Consider the following 21,881-nt stretch of genomic DNA (forward strand, 5'->3'; position numbering starts at 1 on the left):
CTGGATTCGATAGAATTTAAGCATTGAACAAAGATTGCAATTTGTGCAGAGAGCGTATCATTTGAAAGATGATTTTTGTTTTCCTATCAATTTGTGTGAGTCGGACTGTGGTTGTTCGGTGAAGAGCGACCATTGCAAGAAGCCACTGAGCAAAAGCTATTTTCATTGCAGATGATAATGCTCTTTTATTTCATTTCTCTCATTTTTGTGGAGATTCTTTTCGATGACTCAAAAAACGAGGGAATGCCTGGTGCCAGCGCAGAAAGACATTGCTCGCAATAAAGCAATAAAGCATATCTCAAGACATGCAATCTTTTGGAATTGTCTAACATCGAGCATGAAATGCCTTTTCTTTTCGATGCCTTATTTTTTATTTCCAAAAATGGAAAAAGAATCTAACCTTTGCTTCTGCTTGAGGATCTGAACATAAAAATATTGAATGCGTTGTAGGTGCAAGAAAAAAAAGAGGTTTGGAATTTTTATGAATGGAAAGGATGCTTTTGTTGAAAAGAACAGCTCTTTTCTTTTTTAAGAGTTTTTTGCTGAGAAATTCCATGAGAGCCATATTGGCAGAAAAATCGTTTGGGAAATGGCCAACTGAAGAGGCTTCAGCTCAGTTTGCTTTTATTGGCGCATTTTATTTATTTTATTTTTTCCCCTCCAAAATGTGCAGTTGCCATGTCACATTTTGTGGAAAGCGAAAATGTGAGGGATGTTTGCCTGCGAAAAGCAAAGAAAATGGCTGGATGAACAAGAACTGAAATTGACATTGACCATCTGATGCGCTTGCCGACAAATGATTTTGCGTGCTTCGGTATTTGTATCGTTGCTGCTGCTTTGAGACAGATTCTGGAAGGAAAAGGATAAGAGGAAAAGGAAAAACAGCTCTTTTATTGGAGGGCATGCATCCAACTAGCAGGTGCGTGTGTTGATTGGAGGGCACAGAGTTGTGGCGATAGCATATTCTTCAAATTGGAAACAAGGGATATTGCGAATGGAAGCAGAGAAGCGATGTTCCGATCAAGTTGGAGCGTTCAAGAAATGGCCAGCAAATGTTCCATTGGTTCACAATTACATTTTTTATTTCATTTTTCCCCCGAAGCATCGCAAGTTAATTGAAAGCTGAAGCTTGAGTGCCTAATTTTTGTTTGTGTCATCAGCAGCGAAAGCGCGCTTCTATTTCAAAAGGGAAGAGATATTTATGCTTCGGCTGAAAGTGCCAAGCTGGTGATCAACGCCTAAACGCAAAAAGGATGACAAAGTGGAAGGAGATACTCTGTGAATCTGTGCCATGTTGATGGAGGTGGGAATTTTTCATTGGGGAATGCAGTTATTTTGGGATGGAATGGGAATGCAAGATGCTGGGTGCAATCGCTGCAAGAATGCGCAAGATGACTCAGCTTCTTGCCTTTTGTCTCGAATCGTTTGAAAGAAGGAGGCAATGAGCTTTCAATAAAAAAAAATAAATTCCAGAGTGCTTCTCTCTTCATTTTGATGGAACTTATTTGAAACCTCCCATTTCTTTGAATGCCATTTCCTTTCACATCGTTTGCCGTTATTTTTATCTCAACAATTTCTATATTGACATATTTCATGTTTTGAACGAATAAAAAAAAGTCATCTTGGCATGACTCTAGAAATTTGGCCAAGGCTGAGAAAGGTGCATTCTGGGTTTTTGAGCAGGTGCCAACGATGTCACATATTTTTTTTATTTTGATTTCTTGGCTGAGTCAATGCAAGGATGCTGGGATTCATTTTTGAGGAACATTCATTTCAGAGAAGAACGCAATTCACAGAGGAAGATCAAAGGATTTCAGAAATCATTTGGCTCGGTGCCTTTCCATTTTGAAGTGGGTTTACAAGCAATAAAACGAAAGTGGTTGTGAAAAATCACTTTCGAGCGAAGTGCAGGAACAACACAGAAAAACGCAAACATCAGACTCTGGCTGGCAAATGCCAAGCCCTGTTTGGAGGCAACAGAAACAAAACAAAACAAAACAAAAGAAAGCCTTCAGAAGCCATGGGCAGCACTCATTTCTATCTTTCTTGTTATTATTCACCAAAAGCAAAAATGAAAAAAGGAGATAACGAGATGAATACGAGGGCTGGGAACGATAGCGATGGTTGTGATGGGATGAGAGAAGCAAACACTAATAGCTGCAGCAGCTGTTTCTGCTGATGGCTGATTGCTGGTTTGTGAAGAGTGCGTCAGTCATTGTGGGGAGCTTGGCTGACTCGGGGAACTTCTGAAAGAACTCTCTCGAAATGGAGACGAGAGAAGGCCGGTTGGAAGGCTGAAAGGAGAGGCATTCGCTGACGATCAAAGAGAATGTGCTTGGAGTATTTCCGCACATGCTCAAAGCCTCTCCTTTTGCAATCTTGTCTCCAGCAATCACAGCCTCGTACTCCCCGAACGGGATCTGGAGTGTCAGGCACTCCCACAGCATCATCCCGATCGAGAACACCACCGACTTCTTTGTTGCCCCCATGTTCTTGTTGATCAGCAGCTCTGGAGCCTTCCACCTCAAACACTCTTTTTTGAAGCTATCTTCATCCTCAAATGCCGATGAGGGAAGGGAGTCACTTTCATCATCATCATCGCTGGCAGATGTCACAACTGTCGATGAGATCGATGATGAATCAGAGTCATCTGATAAAAGGTCTGAGTGCATCACAATGCAGATCACCATGTGCTCGGAGAACAACACAATGTGAGGGCTCAGATTGGAAAGTGTCTGAAGCTTGTTTTCCATCTCATCAAAGGAGTGGAGTGCAAGATTGGCCACCCAGAACAGGATCTGAGCAGCTGTCATCTCCCTTTCTTTCAATGAGCCAATTGCCATCTCTTTTGTCTTATTCCTCCCATGAAGCAACATGAACAGCGAATCTCTCAAATCCACAATCAGCTTCTCATGAGGAGAAGAACATGCGATTGCGTCCACCAGATTGGACATGGATGAGGTGGTTGGGCACAGATCTTCCCTCCGAACAAAAGTGGATTCAGTGTCTGAAGTGTCTGTGGATGAAGTGGATGAAGTGGATGAAATTGAAGGAGATGGTGTTCTCTTCCTTATCTCCTCCTCATTATCAACCTTCTCCAGCATCCATTCTGGAATCTTGTCTGAGTCTTTTCCCAAAATGTATTCAGTTGATCCGCTCTCAGCCAGCAAATGCTCAGATGACTCTGAATGCTGAAGGCTTTTCGCATATACCCTCTTCTTTATCCTTTCATCGTTCTTCTTCTCAGCCTCCCTCTCTGCTCTCTTCCACTGTGCCTCAGGTGACATCTCCATCGTCACCATCTCAAAAGCCTTCGGATCCTTTCTGATGTTGTCATTCACAATCTCTCTCAGATCTTCTGCTTCATTCTTTGCCTTTCTCCATCTGACTGCAAGAATAACAGAAATAATAAGAACAATCAATAGAACAATAGCCATAATGATCACAATCAATGCCCATGATGATTTCCCTTCTTTTTCTCCCTCAGAAATCCTTTCATCTCCGCTTGTCTGAGACTCGCTCTTGTTCTTCAGAATAAAAGAGTCAGTTGATGATGGAGCATCTTTTTTTCCAAACAAAATACAGACAAGAACCTCTTCTTCTCTTGCAGCCGAACTTATAAGAGAAATGCTAATCTTTCCTTTCGCTTCATTTTCAGAATCAAAGTTGTCTTCTGCAAACGGAAAAGTCTCTATTGAGCCGACATCATCTATCTTTGACACAATCTGGAAACTCAGATTGCATGGGATGAGGAGCCTTCCTTTGAAAGTCAGTTCAGCAGCATCATTATTTTCTTTCACTTCCACAGCATCCAGTGATGGGATGAAGAATTCAGATAGCCTTTCAGTTGGCATCCCCGTGAGCTCGCATCCTTCATTCAAAATCCACAGTGATGTGTTTGGCAGTAGTCCATCTCCTCCCTTCAAGCTGTCGATCTCAAGCTTTCCATTGTGTTCGCAGAGGATGTTTCTTCTGATTGAAGGGAATCTGGCGATTGATGGATCATTGCCCACAAACTCTCCTTTCACAATTCTGACGCTTCCTCCAGAAGCAGATAGTCCGCCGTGTGATGCGTTGGAAAACAAGGTATCTGAGATGGAAGCGGTGCTTCTTTCAAGGCTCGCCAGCGAGCTGTTCCAGGAGCAAAGCTCGGATGATTGCGGATTTATGTTGTTTTCTTCTCTGTTTGAAAGGTCTGTATTTTCAAACAGGCACGAGCTGATGCAAATGTTGGTACATGATGTGAATGACACAAATCCACCTTTCATCGCAGACGAATGACTGCCCACAATGTTGCATTCTTTTAAAAGAAACATTTTTGGCATTTGTGAACGAAATCAAAGGTGCCCCATGGTCTTTCTCGAAGCACTCGTCGAAAGAGGTGTTGCATATCTCAAACATTCCGTCATCGCATATGATGACACTTGCAGAATAATCTATGCTCTTGAAAGAGCAAGATGTGACCTTGACATTTCCTGTGCAGCTGCTTATTGCAGACGATGCCAAGTGGAGTCCAGAAAAAGCACACTCACTGAAATAGACATCTCCAGAAAGCACTGTGAATAAAGTGCAAGGAATGGAAAGCTGGGATTGTTCAGTTCTTGGAGATGTGAAAGAGCACGATTCCATCCTCAAACTGTCGGAGCTCATAAAGATGAAAGAAGAATACGAGGAAAGAGCATTTCTTTCAAACACAAAGCTCAGACGAGACAAAGTCACATGATTCTGAATTGTGATGAGAGACACGCCTGCCTGGGATATGCCTGTCTGAACTCGAATGGCTGCATTATTTCTTTTGAGAGACGTGAGGGTCATGCTGTCCAAAATGCATTCTTCATCAATAACAGATTCACCATCAACAAGCATCATGCTTGTGATGTCGCTTGACAAGTGGAAGCAGGCATAACCAATTGAAAAGCATGGTATCTTGGCCGATCCGCATTGTCTCTCGTTTTTTCCGTTTTTGCCATCATCAGAAGACACGATGATAAAATCAGACTCATATATTGTGATGAAGTCCATCAAGTTTGTGTCGCTCATGTGATCTGTTGTGTCTGAGCCATAGATGGCGTTGATAGACGAATACACACCCTCTTTCAAGGAAAACCTGAACTGAGTTTCGTTGATCTGTTTTGTGATGTTATGGCACAGAATGAAGATGTCATTCCCAACGCCTGCTGTGTTTCCCGTGAAGAACATCTTCTGAAACAGAATGTTCAAAGTTCCCTCCACTTTTGTCGACACGTGGATGCCACCTCCCCTCCCGCTCATTGAGCAGCTGCATCTTGTCATTGTTGTGTCACTTATTCTCAACTCACCCCCATCATTCAGGCAGAACGACACTGCACCTCCCTTCATGCTCATTTCAGCCTTGCAGTCAACAAACTGAGATCCGCTTATCAAAACGATGAGGCCATTTTGGCCAGTGGAATGAATAGCGCTGCCGCCATTGTCGTTTCTTGTCACTGAAGAAAGGGCCGAATCTGTCATGTTGATCAATCCAATCCCATTTGCCGCATTTGTTGAAGACACGCTTTCAAAAACACAACCACGATCAATTGTGCACTGGGAAATCTTCACAGCGTGAAATTCACACACACATGCATCGTGCATCACGAACACACTTTTCCGCACCGATGAAGATTTCATCTCAAGATCATCGACACTGAGCTTTCCTCTCCTCATCAACACAAACGAACAGTCTGCTTCTGTGTTATCTGCCGCTTTGCTTTGAAAGGCGCATCTTCTCAACAACAGCTCATCTCCTTCACTGAGGATCACACAATCAACAGAATTCTCAAAGTTTTCTCCAATGGACAACATTATCGCGCATATGGACATCTCATTTCTGTTCAGCGCATATGCACCACTTGTTCCATTCATCTTTTTTGAAAAAACAATTTCGCTTTGACCATCTTCTTCTTTCAGAATTGAGGCAGAAGCCACTGCAAAACCTGAGAGATCGTATTCATTATCCACATTTGCAACCCCTTCAATGAAGATTTGTTTGCCATCATCCGTGTGACTGAGGTGATTCACGCCAGTCCAGAATGATTCGCATGGATCATCTTCGCTTCCGCATCGCAGCACATCTGCACCACTGGAGGAAACAAAAATGGTGTTATTTGCATATGGAATTAAAAATCTGAATAAATCGGTGTCAGTGAAAATAGCATCGCTTCCAACAAACACATTTGAATCGTTGATCAACCCAGAGTAGTTGAAGGAGAATGCCTGTGTGGTTATGGAGCTGTTCAAACTTGCTGAAAGCACGAACATGTTCTTTCCAATCTTTGCAACATTCATCGAAAACACAGTGTTGTTGAATAAAAATTGTTCTGTTGCATAAGCCTCTGTGCAGTCAATGAAGCAAGCCCCTCCGTTTCCATTGTTTTGTGAGCATCCACTGTTCGTCATGGTAACATCCTCCATGTGCAATCTTTCATGTGCATGAAGATTGATTTTCATAATCCCTCCGGCACAACTGTCTGGAGCTGATATATCGTTGAACGAACAAGAGCGAATACTCATGGGTGAGGCAATGGCAAAGGGAGTCTCCGAAAAATGAAGACTCTGAACTGAACAGTTGCACAACTCCACATCTCCTCCTGTTGTTGAAAGAAGAGAAAACTGCAAAATCATATCGTGTGATAATGAATACAGCTCAAAAGAACAACTTTGCAAAGAAACGTGCGAGATTGATGTGGCATCTGAAGATGAAGAAATGAGACTTGCTTGATCCGGAACAAATGTTGTTGGCACAGAAAATATGATATGAAGAAACAAAAAGCCACCTGAAGCATGAAATATGGGATTGCTGCTTGTTGTTTCGAGTGTTGGTTCAAACCTCAGGCAGCTCATTATCTCTGATGAACAAGACGAAATGTTCATTTTTGAGATGTCATAAGAATCTTTTACAGATGCATTTTTATCGATCAGCATGTTCTTTTCCTCGGAGCTGCTGTCAATGTGCCAATATCCATGCCTGAAAGTCTGGCATGGAACGGTCTCGTCACCACAGCCCGCAATATCCACGCCTTGGTGTGAAACGACAATTCTGTTTGAAGTGAATGGAACCAAAAACAGAACAAGGTCCATTGTTCTCTCGGCAAAGGCTGTGAAGTCTATCCCCTCGGCAAACACGAGTTTTGTGTTGTTTGAGTCGAACATTTTGAAGTTGAATCGTTCGTTTGTTATTGATTCGTTGAGGCTTTTGCATTCAACGAAAATGTCCCTGCCCTTGTGCGCTTTGTTGTCTCGAAATGTCAAAGACTCAAATGAAAATGTGTTTGACGAATCGTTAAAAGCATGCAAGAATATTGCTCCTCCGCGACTTCTTTCCTCATCAACCCAGCAGTTTTCAAACGAAACATTTTGAACAGTAAGACTGGATTTGTCTCCGATCTTGCAGTTTATCCCTCCACCTTCACTTTCCGAGGTTTTGCATCTATCAAATGTCGAATTGAATATCTCCAGTCGAGATGCATTTGTGGCATATATTGCAACACCCTTTGAAGCACCACAATTTGTGAATGACGATCTGTTGAGAATCAATGCAGCACCAACGCCACAACAAAACAATCCATCTCCATCAATGTTAATATTTGTCGCAACTGCCTGAGTGACAACCACTGTTCCTCGATCAGCTTTGCATATTCCACAGTTCGATCCAAATTGAATGTTTTCTATTTTGAGATCATCAAACTGGATTGCACTTCCATCCCCTCGGACAACCCACATATACGAATTTGTGCACTCTATTTCTGCATCTCCAAAAGTGCATGAAACAATGCTCACACGGCCAACGCTTCCCACAATCACTTCTGAGTGTTTGCCTGGTGTCGATGGCACAAAAAACAGCAGGTTCTGGAGAGTGAGCGAAGTGGATGCTGGGCCAGACGAGAGCTGAATATGGCCTTGTATTCCAACATGCATTTCAGATTTATCATCACCTCCGCGGATTGTCAGCTTTTCTTCTTTTCGATCTATTTCTCCCAAGAGCCATGCTGAGTTCTGTATATGAAGGATTGTTTTTGATGTGCCCAATTTTCCATATCCAAAGCCCAACTCCTTGCATGGATTGACTCCCGAGCCGCAACTTCCCATTTCGTTCCCCAATGATTCGTCCACATAAATGATATCATCATCTGTTGGAAACAGAAAGCGCAAGAGTGTCATATTGATGCGAGCATCTGTGAAGTCAAACACCCACTTGTTCCTCTCTTCTTCACCTCTTTCAGCAGTTCCTGCCCACAGCAGCGGATCGACAATTGTGCTTGGCTTTGTGCAGTTGAGGAAGATGTCTTTTCCCCAGAGCGCGTCGTTGCCTTCAAACACAACATTCTTCATTGAATATGCAACTTCCACACTTTCGAAAGTGATGTGCAATCCTCCTCCATCCCCATCAATTGCTGGAACTTTGCTTCGGCATACGCTGTTGTTGTCGAACAACAATTCTCCACCACTCAACACTTTCACGTGCAAGCTCCCTCCTTGGGAGCCAGATGATGAACAAACAATGTCATCAAAGAAGCATCCATTGATCTGAATGATATTTTCATTTCCCACAACACCCACCACAGAGCATCCACTATCAGTCGTTCTTTTCAGTCCGCTCATGTTGCATTCAAGAAGAGTCAGCCCACAAGCCTCTTCCACCAAAATGGTGCAATGGTTGGAATATGTGCTGTTGGCTGATGATAAATTCTGAAAGACTGGATGAGCACCATGCTTTATCTCAACAATTCCTCCTGCTTCTGTTCTTTTAACATTGCTCATTGTAATTGCACTGATTGTGAAATTTGCTTCTTTTCCGGAGAATTCAAAGGCACTGACTCCACTGAATTCTATCTCCGATAAACCAAACCCGTCAATTCCGATGGTGCTGTCAGTTGCCACAATAAGACTGTATTTGCACTGCAGTCCTGCAACTTTCATCTCCATGTCCACATCCTTGAATGAAAGAGTTGATTTGCTGCACAGAAAAAGGCTGTTTAATGAACAAGGAGCGAAAAATGATGGGAGGAGAAATGTTAATTTGGAAAATGCAACTGATGTTCTGATTTCGAAAAAACTGCTCACCTTGAGGTTTTCTTCAATTCCTTCGACTTCGACTTTTTCTCCTTTGTTCTCCGCATCTATCTCATATGCTTTGCCCGAGAATATCACTGACTTGCTGAAAGAAAATGAGCTTTGCAAGCGAATTTCCGCCTTTTCTTCATTGAACCGATTATTCCCAGCATATGTTATTGTGCTGCACGGATACCAGTCAAACCCGCATAAAGGATAATCCACACCTCCAACACCATTCACAAATGCTGGAGTGTTCCATTCTGCTTCAAACAAGGCGAGAGGAATTTCTTTGGCTTCATCATTGCCATATCCACAAAAGTCATTCCGTCTTTCTCTTTCAGTTGGCATATTCAATGCAAACTGTTGCTTTCCCAGGTTGATAGAAAGAGCATCACCCTTCAAATAAATGTTGTTACCAACAAATGCACTGCATTCGTTGAAAGACAAGTTTCCAAAGACAAATCCATAATTCTGCTTGCAGTCAAAGAACAGCCAACCGCCTTTCCCCTCTGTTCTATTTTCTGCTTGACATTCATTTGTATTGCAATCAGTTATTTCCAATTCTCCATCTGCTTCAAGCACCACTCTCATTGCTCCTCCATTCATGCTCTGATCTGCAAAAATCTCACTGAAATTACACCCGGCTATCGAACATCCACATCCCAGAGATGCACATGATAACGCTGAGCTGTCTTTATCTTGATGAGTGATATTGCTGAACGAGCAATTCTTCATCTGGACTTCTGCTGTTTCAGGTGCATTCATTGGTGGAACTATGTCAAATGAAAATAATGGCATTGCCATTCTGCAGTTTGTCACAGTCACAAACACCAGATGGATTGATGATCCACTTATTTTGATTATAACATAATTGTTGGGCGCTTCTGATTCATCTTCTATCTCTATTTGGCAGTTTGTGAGCGAGAGCACACCTTTGTTAGTTGAAGAAGAAATCACAAATTTGACTTCGTTGGAGATATGAGGAGGAACAATTATCTTCAATTGTTCGAGTTGTGTGATGCCCTTGGATGAGATCATTGTTGTTCCACTTTCAATTGCAGATGGCATTGTGAGAGATGCCTGCTGTTCTCCATCTGATATCATCTTCACATCACTCAGATCGATCTCATGGATCACAAAAGACTCTGTCCTCACAGTTATTGCTCTTTTGTCGACAGTTTTGAAGCGAGAAAGGGCTTGATCTATTGAAGCGCATGGGTAGCACTCAAAGCCACAGGCAATTGTGTCTGCCCCTTCCAATGAGGAAGCAAGTATTTCCGAGCCTATTGCCTGGAAAAGCAATATCAGTGGAATTGCATGTTCTGAATCGTTGCCATCAAACCCTCTCATGGAATCGAGAGATATGTCCGCCATTGTTTTGGCAAATGGAAGGGTGCTGTCGGTGGCGCTTGCCTCCAAACTTGGGGATTTCATGAACAGTTCGCTTCCGCATTTGGCAGCATTTGGAGAGCTTTGAGAAAAAGAAGGCTCAGAGACAACAAATTCGACATCTTGATGATCGAACTCAAGAAACAATCCTCCTCCAAAACCCCCTTTCTTTTCGACAGATGCTTCACAGCCTGTGAATGCGCAGTTTGTGATCTCCAGATGATTGCTCATTCCAATGCAGCAGCACACGCCTCCCCCGCATGCTTCGTCACTTTTTATTTTGCATTCTTCAAATGTGCATTTCTCAAGACATTCGTGGCAAGGCGATGCAACTTCTGGCTTGTGCATGCTAATGGCACCGCCCTTGCCCAATGAGCAAGTCACCCCCTTGAATGTGCAATTAGACACATTCACATTTGCAGTGCAATCAGAAATCTTCACTACTGATCCGTCTCTGATTTGAGAGTTTTCAATTATCGAGTTGTTCAACATGAAAGATTCGCATGCATCTGTGACAGATATGGCATCCAGTGTGGATGTGCCATCAAAAGAGGTCGAGAGCATAATGAGTTGATTTATCGACACCCGTCCTCCTCTTGCAGAAAGAAACGAAATGTTTGTCGATTGCTGTTTGATTGCAATCTCGCACCCTTTGACACTCAGCGAAGAAGACATGCACACAATCAGTGCCTCTTTGAGGCCAATGCTCTTTGGCAGTGCAAAAGTGAAGTTTGTTAGCGCAGACTTTGAGACCATTTCAATCATCCCTGCTTGTTCACCGCTGAAATTGCAATCGTCCAAACCAATCGTCACTTTGCCAACTCTTGACATTATTGTCCATTCGAAAGCATCAAGAAGCAATTCAGATCTGAGGGAAAAGGGGGAATGAAGCTCAACAAAACGGTTGCTGTCTTTGAACCAATCAAAGCACATATGTACTTTGATTTTAAAGAAAACATTTTCTCACTTCCTTCTCTTTATTTATGAGAGCATCACTTTATGGGTCAGTCACGATCACTGATCTGAAAAAATTAATGTTATCAAATTCCACCTTAGGAGTTGGACTTGCGGCCGAACCTAACTCAGCAACGCTGACAGGTGGTCCAACAAGTAGTTTCCCTTCCTTTTCGGAAACTTTTCCCTCTCCATCATCTATTCCCTCTCTTCCATCGTCTTCTCAAGTTGCACAAGAAGTAAAAGAAGATTCAATCGACTCCGACTCGCCAGAAGACCAGGGAATTAACCTAGAGAATTCCTTCTTTGATATTTTTGGAAGATCACCAGAAATCTCCCTATATGACATGCCTCTTCCAGAGAATGAGATCACAGAAATTGTTTCTGCCTTAAAGCGCGAAGATCTATCTCCATTTTTGCCGAACGCTCCACCGCCGTTTTCAAGAACAACAAGCCCGTACAAGGACGCCTTGGATAGAGCGGGAGAAAGAGCTGAGACATTTTTATACCCAATGATGAAACTATTGCTATCTTCTCATGCAATGACTTCCGATGAAGATCCAATCCGAAAAATGATTGCGGATGCTTGTCTCCTACTTGAAAAAGCGTTAAAGGAGGCAAGACATGTACGTATACAAGCAAGATTTGGGTTTACAGAGGCTGCAAAGATGAAGGACGAATTTTCTTCGACGCTCCTCACAAAAAGACAAGCAGAACTTCTCGAAGAATCAAAGAAACAAGAAATAAAAGAGCAGTTTCACACATTAAGAAATATCCATATCTCGCCGAGCTACTACATCAGCAAAAGGAAATACTCGAAACCATTAACGTCTAACGGGTCAAATAAACAGTTTTTTCGTTCGGAGCCCCGGACGTTTGCCAGAAAGAGAGACCCGATTTTTTACAACAGCAGAAGCCTCTCCAGGCAACGATCCAGGGGACAGACTCAAAATTAACTATGGATGCGCACACTGTTGGGGGCAGAACTGCAGAGCATTGGAAAGAATAGTCAAAAATCGATGGAGCAAAACTAGTGCGAAGAGGCGCATTTGCAATTTGGAAGAGCAAACAAGCGCGGAAAAAACTATCCAACCAAAACATCAACAGGACCAATCCTCACCAATCAAAAGAAGCGCGGGATGCAATGAGCAAACTGATACAGGAGCAATTAAAGAACAAAATTATCCAACCGATCCAACGGGAGAAAGTCAAGAATTTAAATCCAGTATTTGTTATAAAAAAGAAGACCGGAGGATGGAGACAGATAATCGATTGCAGGGCACTGAACAAAGCCGTCAAATCTATCCACTTCAAATTGGAAGATTTCAGAACATTGGAAAGAATCATAGAACAGCAGGATTATGCGGTAACAATCGATCTGCACCAAGCTTACTATCTTGTAAAGGTAAATCACGAGCTTTCACCATATCTTTCATTCGAATTCAACGGAAATTGCTATCGTTTCAACGGAATGCCTTTTGGCTTCAAAGACGCCCCAAGGCTTTTTACAAAAATAATGAGAAAAGTTGTCATGTTTATTCGACAAAAATTCAAAATCAAGATCATTGCTTACCTCGACGACGTGATTCTTCTCCACAAAAATCCAGAATTTCTTCGACACACAGCACAGAAAGTCGTCCGTCTTTTCAACAAGTTAGGGCTTCTAATAAACGAAGAAAAAAGCCAATTAAGTCCCTCTCAGACATTCTCGTACCTCGGCTTTATGTGGGACACAAAAAACTTCACGGTACGACTGCAAGAAGAAAAGGCGAAGGAATTAATCTCGGAGTGTCGCAAATGGGAAAAAAGAGCAATTCGCATAAGTCAGATTCGGGTAAGAGATTTGGCTGCCTTTGTCGGAAAACTCAATTCGACAAGATTCGTTTACAAGGAGGCATCACTTCTCCTCACACAGATGTATCGAGTGCTCAACAGGAGTGTTCAACAAACCGGATGGTCGGGGAGGACGAGAATAACTCCATCAATAATGAACAGTCTTCAGCAATGGATATCGAGACTGAAACGGAACCAGCCGAGGTTCCTTTGCCCTCTATTCCAGCCCGAAGCAACCTTGACAACAGACGCGTCTGGAAGATCCATGGGAGCTTGCCTTTGTTTGGGAAATACAACGCTCGACTATCATCATTCTCTCCCTCCTTGGCAAACAAAACAAAGTTCAAACTTTCGAGAGTTGTGGGCAATTTGGAAAGCACTAAGCAATTTTCTTCCAACATTAAAAGCAAGGAACATAACAAAACTGCTTATCAGATCGGACAATTCAACATCCATATTCAACATCAACCGATGGAATGCCGGATCGAACCTGAGATCTTTAATAAGGAGGATCTGGAGGTTAACAAACGAAAACCAAATTCAAGTGAAAGCGCAACACATCCCAGGAATAAGAAACACAAGAGCGGATTCCCTGTCAAGGCTGGAAAGAGGAGGCGATTACGCAATCAAACCGGAAGCATTTCAAGTACTGAAGAGGATGACGAATCTGAATTTCACTCTCGATGCGTTTGCAACAAGATACAATCAAAAGGTGAAACGCTGGTGCGGTCCAGGAAGCCCTGTGTGCGAAGACGGGCTTCAACATCCATGGGAAGGAGAAACAGTTCTAGCCCATCCTCCAATCCCTCTGATTGTACCAGTTCTTATGAAAGCAATGAAAGAGAAAGCGCGTGTATTGCTCCTCATGCCAGACTGGAAAGGACAGATCTGGGAGCCAGTATTAAACAGAATGAGGACATTCGAATGGACATGGAGGAACCAGGCGGATCTGATGAAGCCGGGGCTTTGGATGAAACGAACAGAAGCCAACCTTCTGCCAGAAAAAATGAGAGTTGCTCTCCTCAACCCGTAACAATATCTTGTAAAGAATGGTTCAAAACTGTCCTCGAAGGAAAATGTTTCTCAAACAATGTTATGGAAATTTGTAAATCCAGTCTAGCACAAACAACGTGGGAGGGGTACATGTCGGGTCTGTCAAATTTTGGATCGGAATGGGCTCAACGTGGATATGGCCCACCCTCGGATGAGTGGAGTGATTGGGTTGGAAAATGCTCCGATATATTCATCACTCTTCGCGATAGGGGAATGAAGGTGTCATCACTATGCCAAACGAGATCTGCAGTGTCTATGCTAACTCAACTATTATTTGACAGATGTTTGGGTGAATTTCCGCTCATTAAAATGTTGTTTCGCTCGTTTAAAAGAGCAGAAAGGAGAAAGAAAAAAGATATGCCGCAGATTTGGAATCCAAAGATCATGTTGGACTATATCATATCGCTTGGAGAAAATTCAAAGCTTCAATTGTTACAATTAACCAAGAAAACAATCTGCTTGTGTATGCTTTTTTCCGCATGCAGGTTCACTGAGCTTGAAAGAATTGACCTCGGACATTCGTCGATTAGAAAAGATTCAATTGCCTTGGACACCTCGTTAAAAACAACCCTCGGAAGAACAGACATTATCATTCCCTTCTTGATCGACTCCCCATTAATTTGTCCAGCATCAGCTGTCAGAGAGTTGTGGGAGAGACTAAATACAACACAAGCCAACCCAGTCCATTTATTTGTTGGAAAAGACCAAATGAACGCCTTATCAGCAAGGTCATTGAGAAAACTTGCAAAAGATTTCCTAATTGAAGCAGGAGTTCCAGAACACTTTGGCCCTTATTCATTAAAGCATGCTTCCATTTCCGCACTAACAATGGCTGGTGTTCCTGTGGCACAAATTGCAAGATTCGCCAGACTATCTCCTAAGAGTGACACGATCTCAAGACACCACTTTCGTTCCGACGTAACAATGACGTGTGCAAAAACAATTGCATGTCAAACAAATACAACACCACTGGAACATAGCCTAGTGCAACACGAAACCTTAACGCAAACAGCAGCAGTAGGCACATCCCAGAAGCAGGAAATTATTTTTGACGACACGTCAGATTGCAACACCACCAGCGAATCATCTTCAGAAAGCGATAACTGTGAAGATGAGATTGATCAAAACGACAAAGACGTTCAAACTCCAGTTCTGCGCGAAAGGAAAAAGTCTCACCCGGAAGGTTACAGTTCGTCAGCTGAGGCTGTCCAAGAAAAGACGATTCAACTGTCTGTGCGCACAAGGTACCAGTGCAAAAAGGAACTACTGGAAAAATTGCTTAATGATGATGAATAATGAGATTATTTATTTGAAAATAATCTCATGAAACGCCCAATTATGTGTATTCTCTCATAAATAAAGAGAAGGAAGTGAGAAAATGTTTTCTTTAAAATCAAAGTACATATGTGCTTTGATTGAAAAAGAAAATATATATCTCACTTCCTTCTCTTTTTTCCCACCTCGTTGCACTCCCACCCCTCAAGAATACATATTTAAACACTTTTTCATCTCCTTTTCTTTAGGTGCGCTTGTCTAATGCACCAAAGTTTGATAATAAACAAAACATATCAAAAATTATTCTTATAAGTTTCCTTGAACATTTTTGATTCACACGATGATATTTAACTTTTTCCATTTCAGATCAGTGGGGTGACTAACCCATAAAGTGATGCTCTCATAAATAAAGAGAAGGAAGTGAGATACATATTTTCTTTTTCAAAGAGAGGCTGCAGACATAATTGATGAGCATGGGACCTCAGAATACCCGCACCTGCTGAAATCTGCACTTTTCTCTCCACCAACATGTGCAAATACAGACATGTTATCCCACAGATAGACCACAAGAGGGATGGACAATGTTTCTCCAGCTGTTGATCTCTCATATCCAGCATATCCATCAAGATCATTGCGTCCTGGCCCAAACTCAAGGGTTGTGGTATTTATCAATTTGTCCAGCTGCCAGGCATCGACAAATAGATTGTTTCCCTGATCGGCCATGCACCCTTCAAACGCCAGCTGCTTCAAAAGAAAGTTGTCTGCATCTTTGTCAAGCTTTATGAGCAATCCTCCTCCACAGCTTGGACTCACCGAAGAACCTATGGCCTGGCAGTTGTTCATCTTGGCTGTTGCTCCTATGTCAGATGCATTTCCTATTGAAAACGATGATCCACGTTCCATGTGTATCTGCATCCCACCCCCGTTTCCTCTGAGGCACAAGCAATCTGCAAAAGAAACATTTGACAAGCAAAACTCATTTCCATCCAAAAGTTGTGCTTCAAATATTGCGCCATTTCCGCTTTGTCGAGTGATTGTGTTGAAAGTCACATCGCTCATTTTCAGATAATTTGGAGAGGAAAACGATATCAGTTGCTTTTCGTTGCTGAAAGTTGTGAAGCAAACAGAAGCAAGTTCTGCCAGACCTCCATTAACAATCATCAAAGGAGTTGAAAAAGTCGTTGCTGGGGATGCTTCTCCCTTTATTGTTGAAAAGTGTATTGTCACTCGCCCACTCCCACTCATCATCAAGACAGATGATTGTGGATTCGAATTCGAAGAAGTGTGCACCACAGTGAAATATGAAACAGACAATATGCCAGATGATACTGAAAACAGTGCTTTTCCATCCCAAACTGCATTGGAAGTCAGTGTCGACTCTTCGAATTCACAGCCTCTCAAACTCACATTCATTTCATCAACAGGGATCGATCCGTGGATGTATGATCCTTCTGAAATCACTAACGGCTGTGAACGGACCCTTTTGCTAATTCCCTTTTCGATTGTTTTGCAGGGCAAGCCTCCGAACCCACATTCACTTCGAGAATCGTTGCCAAACACAGATGAAACGAACACAACTGGGATGGTTGATTGAGGGCGTCCAAGCCAGTCGCTGTGATCAATGGAATTAATTGTCACTCGAATCGGGCAATCACTCAGGGAGTAACTGTGAACAAACGATTCATTTATCACTTTAGAATTATAATAGGAAGAATCTGTCGAGACATCACAACCATAAGATGTGTTTCCTATTGTGTTTTTTTCAAAAAAACAAAAATGAATCATTGCCGTTATACCTGGAATGCTTTCGCGTAACCACACAAAGCTCATGGCTCCAAGAGCCGAGAAAGAGTTACATGAAACTGTATGACATTCAGAAATACATGTTCTATGAGTGGAGAAGCAAATGCCTATTCCTGCTGTGTGATGCGTTGCGGCACAATTCTTAATAGTGTTCATTTTGATTAATTGTGCTCCATTTTCATTTCCAAAAAAAAAGGCAGAGTAATATTGTGCATCACATTTATCAAAAAAGCAAGAAGTTATCATTTTTTGTGTTGATGTCTCAGCGTCCAATCCACCGACCGCAAAGCCAGAGGAACAATTTGTATAATTGCATTTGTGTGAATAGTGAACTCCAGCGCCTTTGTGGCTCACGGCTGCTCCATACACATTGCTTGCATCATTTGATGCATTTATCATTTCGAACAAACAACATGAAGCGTTCAAAGTGGCATTTCCACCGATGTTCAATGCCAAGCCCATGCGATTTGAATCACTTATGTTTGAAAAATGGACTGAATAGGCTATGACATCTCCTGAAGAATAGCTGTTGATGGAGCCGTTTGTCGGGGAGTGAGTATCAGAAGAGTGAGAGAACGAAGTGTTCATCATCGTCATCAGATTCTGTGTTGGTGTGACAACAACTCCATATTGGGCGTTGGGGCATGAATATAATTTTGAGTTCTGGATTAGGCACGAATTCCAAATTGATGGGGTAGCATGTGATGTGAAGCGATGAGGAAGGGAGGGCGAGTGAGAAATGTTTGAAAAGCTGCATCCGTCAGCAACAAAAAGTGTGACATGCCCAGTTGCCAAAAATGAGGAAACATGAACATTTGTCAATGAATTGAAAGTGCAATCTTTGCATTGCAGCATGAACAACGAGCTTTCTTCACAATTCATTGTTAGAGGATGTTGAATAACATGTGTGTGTGATGCTATTGAGAAATTGAATAACTCCACGGAGCCTCCCCAGGATGACACTTGTGAAGATATGTGGTCATTATTTGATCGCGCTCTGCAACTATGCAAACGCAAGTTGGATGTGAGTCTTAATATGAAAGTGGAAGAAAATGAATTCTGACAGAAAGATGCGTCATTGATGATGAGCGATGAATTTAACAGTGCAAATTGAGATTTCATGCAACATTCAGACTTTCCGTGTGATTCTTGGATATTGATTGAATCTTGAAGAGACAGCAAATCAAAAATGTGTGAATTTTGATGACAACAGGAAGGCATTGGACAAGATTTCGAAGATGAGAGGCATTCGACATTGGCAATAAGATTGAAAGAGAAAATGAAGTTGAAATAAACTGAAAACAAAGAAAATTTCATATTTCGTTTTTTGAACATAAGAACATAATGATGTGATGGTTTGATCAGTTTTCATTATTGATCATTTTCAGATTTTCAAAAAACACAAAAGTTTTTTGTTTTTCGGATCTTATAAACAATGAAATGTTTCTAGAACATTTCCCAATGGGATAAACATATGGGGCAATATTTTAGCAATCATAAAAAATAACTGAGATTTGTACCAAATTTTTTCTGCAATCATTTCGTTATAAATCAACAGTTACAATGCAAATAATTACGAAAAAATTCAAAAAATTTAGAATAATATTTGAAAGAATTGAATAAAACAAAATTCATAAAGTGAAATATTTTGTCCCATATGACTGACCATTTTTGAAATCATATTTTCGAAAATGTTTCGATTAAGAAAATTGAATCAAAAGAAATTTTTGGAAATTGCTTTTAACACTAGTGAATTCTTCAATAAAAATGAATATTTGAAATAAAAAAAATAATTCATTTGGGACAAAATTTTTGGATTTATGAATTTTGTTCCATTCTTCTCCGACAAATATTTTTCTCAGTTTTGGAATTATTCTGGATTTTTTTGATATAGGAATGCAAGATTTCTCATGATAAGGTTGTGGAAAAAGTTTGGTGCAAATCGTTGTTTTTTTCTTAAATGAAAAAATTTTGCCCCATATCAAATGTTTGCACCAAAAGTTATTCAACGTAGAAAAAGAATTATTCAATATATTATAAGTTATATTCGAGATCGATTATTCAAAAACAATCAAAATTTTTCGAAAAAACAAAAAAATTCAGATTTACATCAGTTTTTTTTTTTTTTTTTTTTTACTTTTTTTTTTTTTTTTTTTTTTTTTTTTTTTTTTTTTGCAAGTCAATGATCGGAGCAGTTTGTCAATTTCGAACATTAATTAACTTTTTTGATGGTTTTTTGGTGTTTGTGTGTGATTCCAGAAATAGAAAAAGAATTTTTTCAAAAAAATTCTTCACGTGTGCAAAAGAGAAAAAAGATAAATTACCAAAGAATAGAAAAGAAAGGATTATGAGTTATCATTTAATTCATTTGAAATGTGAGCTATCAATCTCATTTATTGAAAGCGTAATGTGTTTAACTGCATTTGTTGAATTTGAAACAAGCAAAATAAAACGTTTTCAATTTTTAAATTGAAAAAAGGATAATCGAGTTTCATTCAGAATTATTTCTATTGTTGGGGAAAAAATATAAATACAAATAAATATTTTAGTTAAGCCAAAATAACTATCAAAATCAGTTACACAATAATGTTCGAAAATTTGATTCGAATAAAAATAAAACATTTCAAAACTTCTTCATCGATTTTGAATAAATAATCGTCAATGATGAATAATTTTAGTGTGTCGGTTGAAAATGAAGATATAATTTGAGCCAATATTTTTTGGAGGAAAAGGAGATAGTTTTAGTTGTTTGAGAAGATGAAATTTTTGGAAAAAACATGAAAATTAGAAGGAAATGAATACCCTCACCATTGCAAATTCAACACATCTTCATTTATTTGTTCTTTTACTTGTTTATATCACATCTGTTCTTTGAAATTTTGAAAATTGTCTTCATTTTTTAAAAGTTCCTTTTGATTAATTTTTATGTGAAAATGATATTTGTAAACAATCATCAAAATTTCATTCCAACGAACCAAATTCTGCCATCGTGGAAACAAATGCTTGGCAACGTTGTTATTCACATAATGAAAGCCTTTGCGACAATTAATTTTAATTTTTATTTTTTATTTTTATTTTTATTTTTATTTTTATTTTTATTTTTTGAGTCGGTCGAATTTACAAAGGAATGTCGACAAACTACTAATTAATAAGAACTAATTGTTTTTTGATTATGATCTTTTTTCAGAAATAAATAATTGTCAATTATTCATTTTTTTATTTTAATATATATATCTTCATTTTTTTCTCCATTGTTTTGATTGTTCTGATGTCAAATTGAATTGAGGGATAGATCAAAATGTTTTTCCTGAAAAAACTCTGTCAGGCTTAATTTACACTCTGTTTTTCAGTGTACAAACTGTTTGTGCTTTGTCAATCTGCAATCTTGATCATAAATCGTCTTTGTCTTTCCATTTTCGTATTATTATTCAAATAAGATATTCTTATAATTTTATCTCTATTGTTCTGCACAATTGTTTTATCACAAGATAAATAAAATTATTTATTCAAATTCATCTTGGAAATTGGTTGAAGAGTGTTTTGAAATCTTCAAATTATCAAATAAATTTATCTGAAAGTTTATCTTGATATAATTGCATTGAATGAAGTTTTGTTTAATGATTTTCTTATAATAATTGTTTCATTTCCAAATATAATTGTTTATTATAAACTAATTTTTTATCATTTCAAGGATAGAGTCTATTTTTATTATTAATTATTATTTGATAACTTAACAATGGAAAGATAATTTCCAAATATAAGTATCGCTTTCAATCACTGGCTCATTTTTAAAAATCAGGAGACTCCAGAATAAATATAATTACAATTCAAGTTTGAAAAGTTTTTTTGATTGTTATTCATTTATTCTTTAATAAAAAAATAGAAATTAATATAAATCTAATTTATTATAAATTTAAATTAGAATATATATAGGTTGGTCCATATTTCTTTGCAAAAACAATAAAAAATGAGAAATAAAAAATAAAATTATCAAAAAATATACGATAAAACTGAATTTTGTTGGTTAATCAGTTTGTAAGCTGATCAAATACATGATAAGCTTCAATTTGTTAAAGTTTTGAGCTTCCAGATATTTGAACAATTCGTTCCTGGAATTCAAAAATTTTTCTAAAAATTTCAACAGATATGATTTTTCAATGGTTTGATAGTTGGAAAAGGTAATTGCAATTTGTAACGACTCATAAAGGAGATTATTTTTATGAAAAATGTTTTTTAACATAAATAAAAATACCATATGGGTGATTCTTTTTGAAAAGTCGCAAACGTTTAACTGATCTGAAAAAAAGATCAGAAATGATCAAAAAAGGGTGATCATTCCGTTCCCATCATATATTGTCAGTTATCATATATTGTTATTTTTTTCGCTTTACAAAGAAAAACAGGATACAAATTAGTTGAAATAATATAAATTATTTATTTTATTTTGTTATACACTTTTGTCAACGAATGCTTTCCAGCTGTTTGAATCAGATGATATATAT

General features: G+C 39.5%; 3 protein-coding genes across 3 annotated transcripts; 1 reads left to right on the plus strand and 2 right to left on the minus strand.

The window, feature by feature from the left end:
- Nucleotides 1-2,150: 2,150 nt before the first annotated feature.
- MONOS_6951 (uncharacterized protein) lies at nucleotides 2,151-11,394 on the minus strand (the record flags this gene model as incomplete). The annotated part of the gene is made up of 2 exons (XM_067877232.1): nucleotides 2,151-4,218; nucleotides 4,400-11,394. 2 exons carry the CDS (start codon nucleotides 11,392-11,394, stop codon nucleotides 2,151-2,153), a joined length of 9,063 nt encoding a protein of 3,020 aa, XP_067730656.1.
- Nucleotides 11,395-11,495: 101 nt separating this feature from the next.
- On the plus strand, nucleotides 11,496-15,597 carry MONOS_6950 (uncharacterized protein; the record flags this gene model as incomplete). Its single annotated transcript, XM_067877231.1, has 3 exons — nucleotides 11,496-12,169; nucleotides 12,267-12,820; nucleotides 12,977-15,597. The coding sequence occupies 3 exons, from the start codon at nucleotides 11,496-11,498 to the stop codon at nucleotides 15,595-15,597; spliced, it is 3,849 nt and encodes a 1,282-aa protein (XP_067730657.1).
- Nucleotides 15,598-16,017: 420 nt separating this feature from the next.
- On the minus strand, nucleotides 16,018-18,600 carry MONOS_6949 (uncharacterized protein; the record flags this gene model as incomplete). Its single annotated transcript, XM_067877229.1, has 1 exon — nucleotides 16,018-18,600. One exon carries the CDS (start codon nucleotides 18,598-18,600, stop codon nucleotides 16,018-16,020), a length of 2,583 nt encoding a protein of 860 aa, XP_067730658.1.
- Nucleotides 18,601-21,881: the final 3,281 nt, after the last annotated feature.

This window comes from Monocercomonoides exilis, assembly GCF_001643675.1.
Source record: "Monocercomonoides exilis strain PA203 chromosome Unknown scaffold13-1861174, whole genome shotgun sequence".
NCBI lineage: Eukaryota > Preaxostyla > Oxymonadida > Polymastigidae > Monocercomonoides > Monocercomonoides exilis.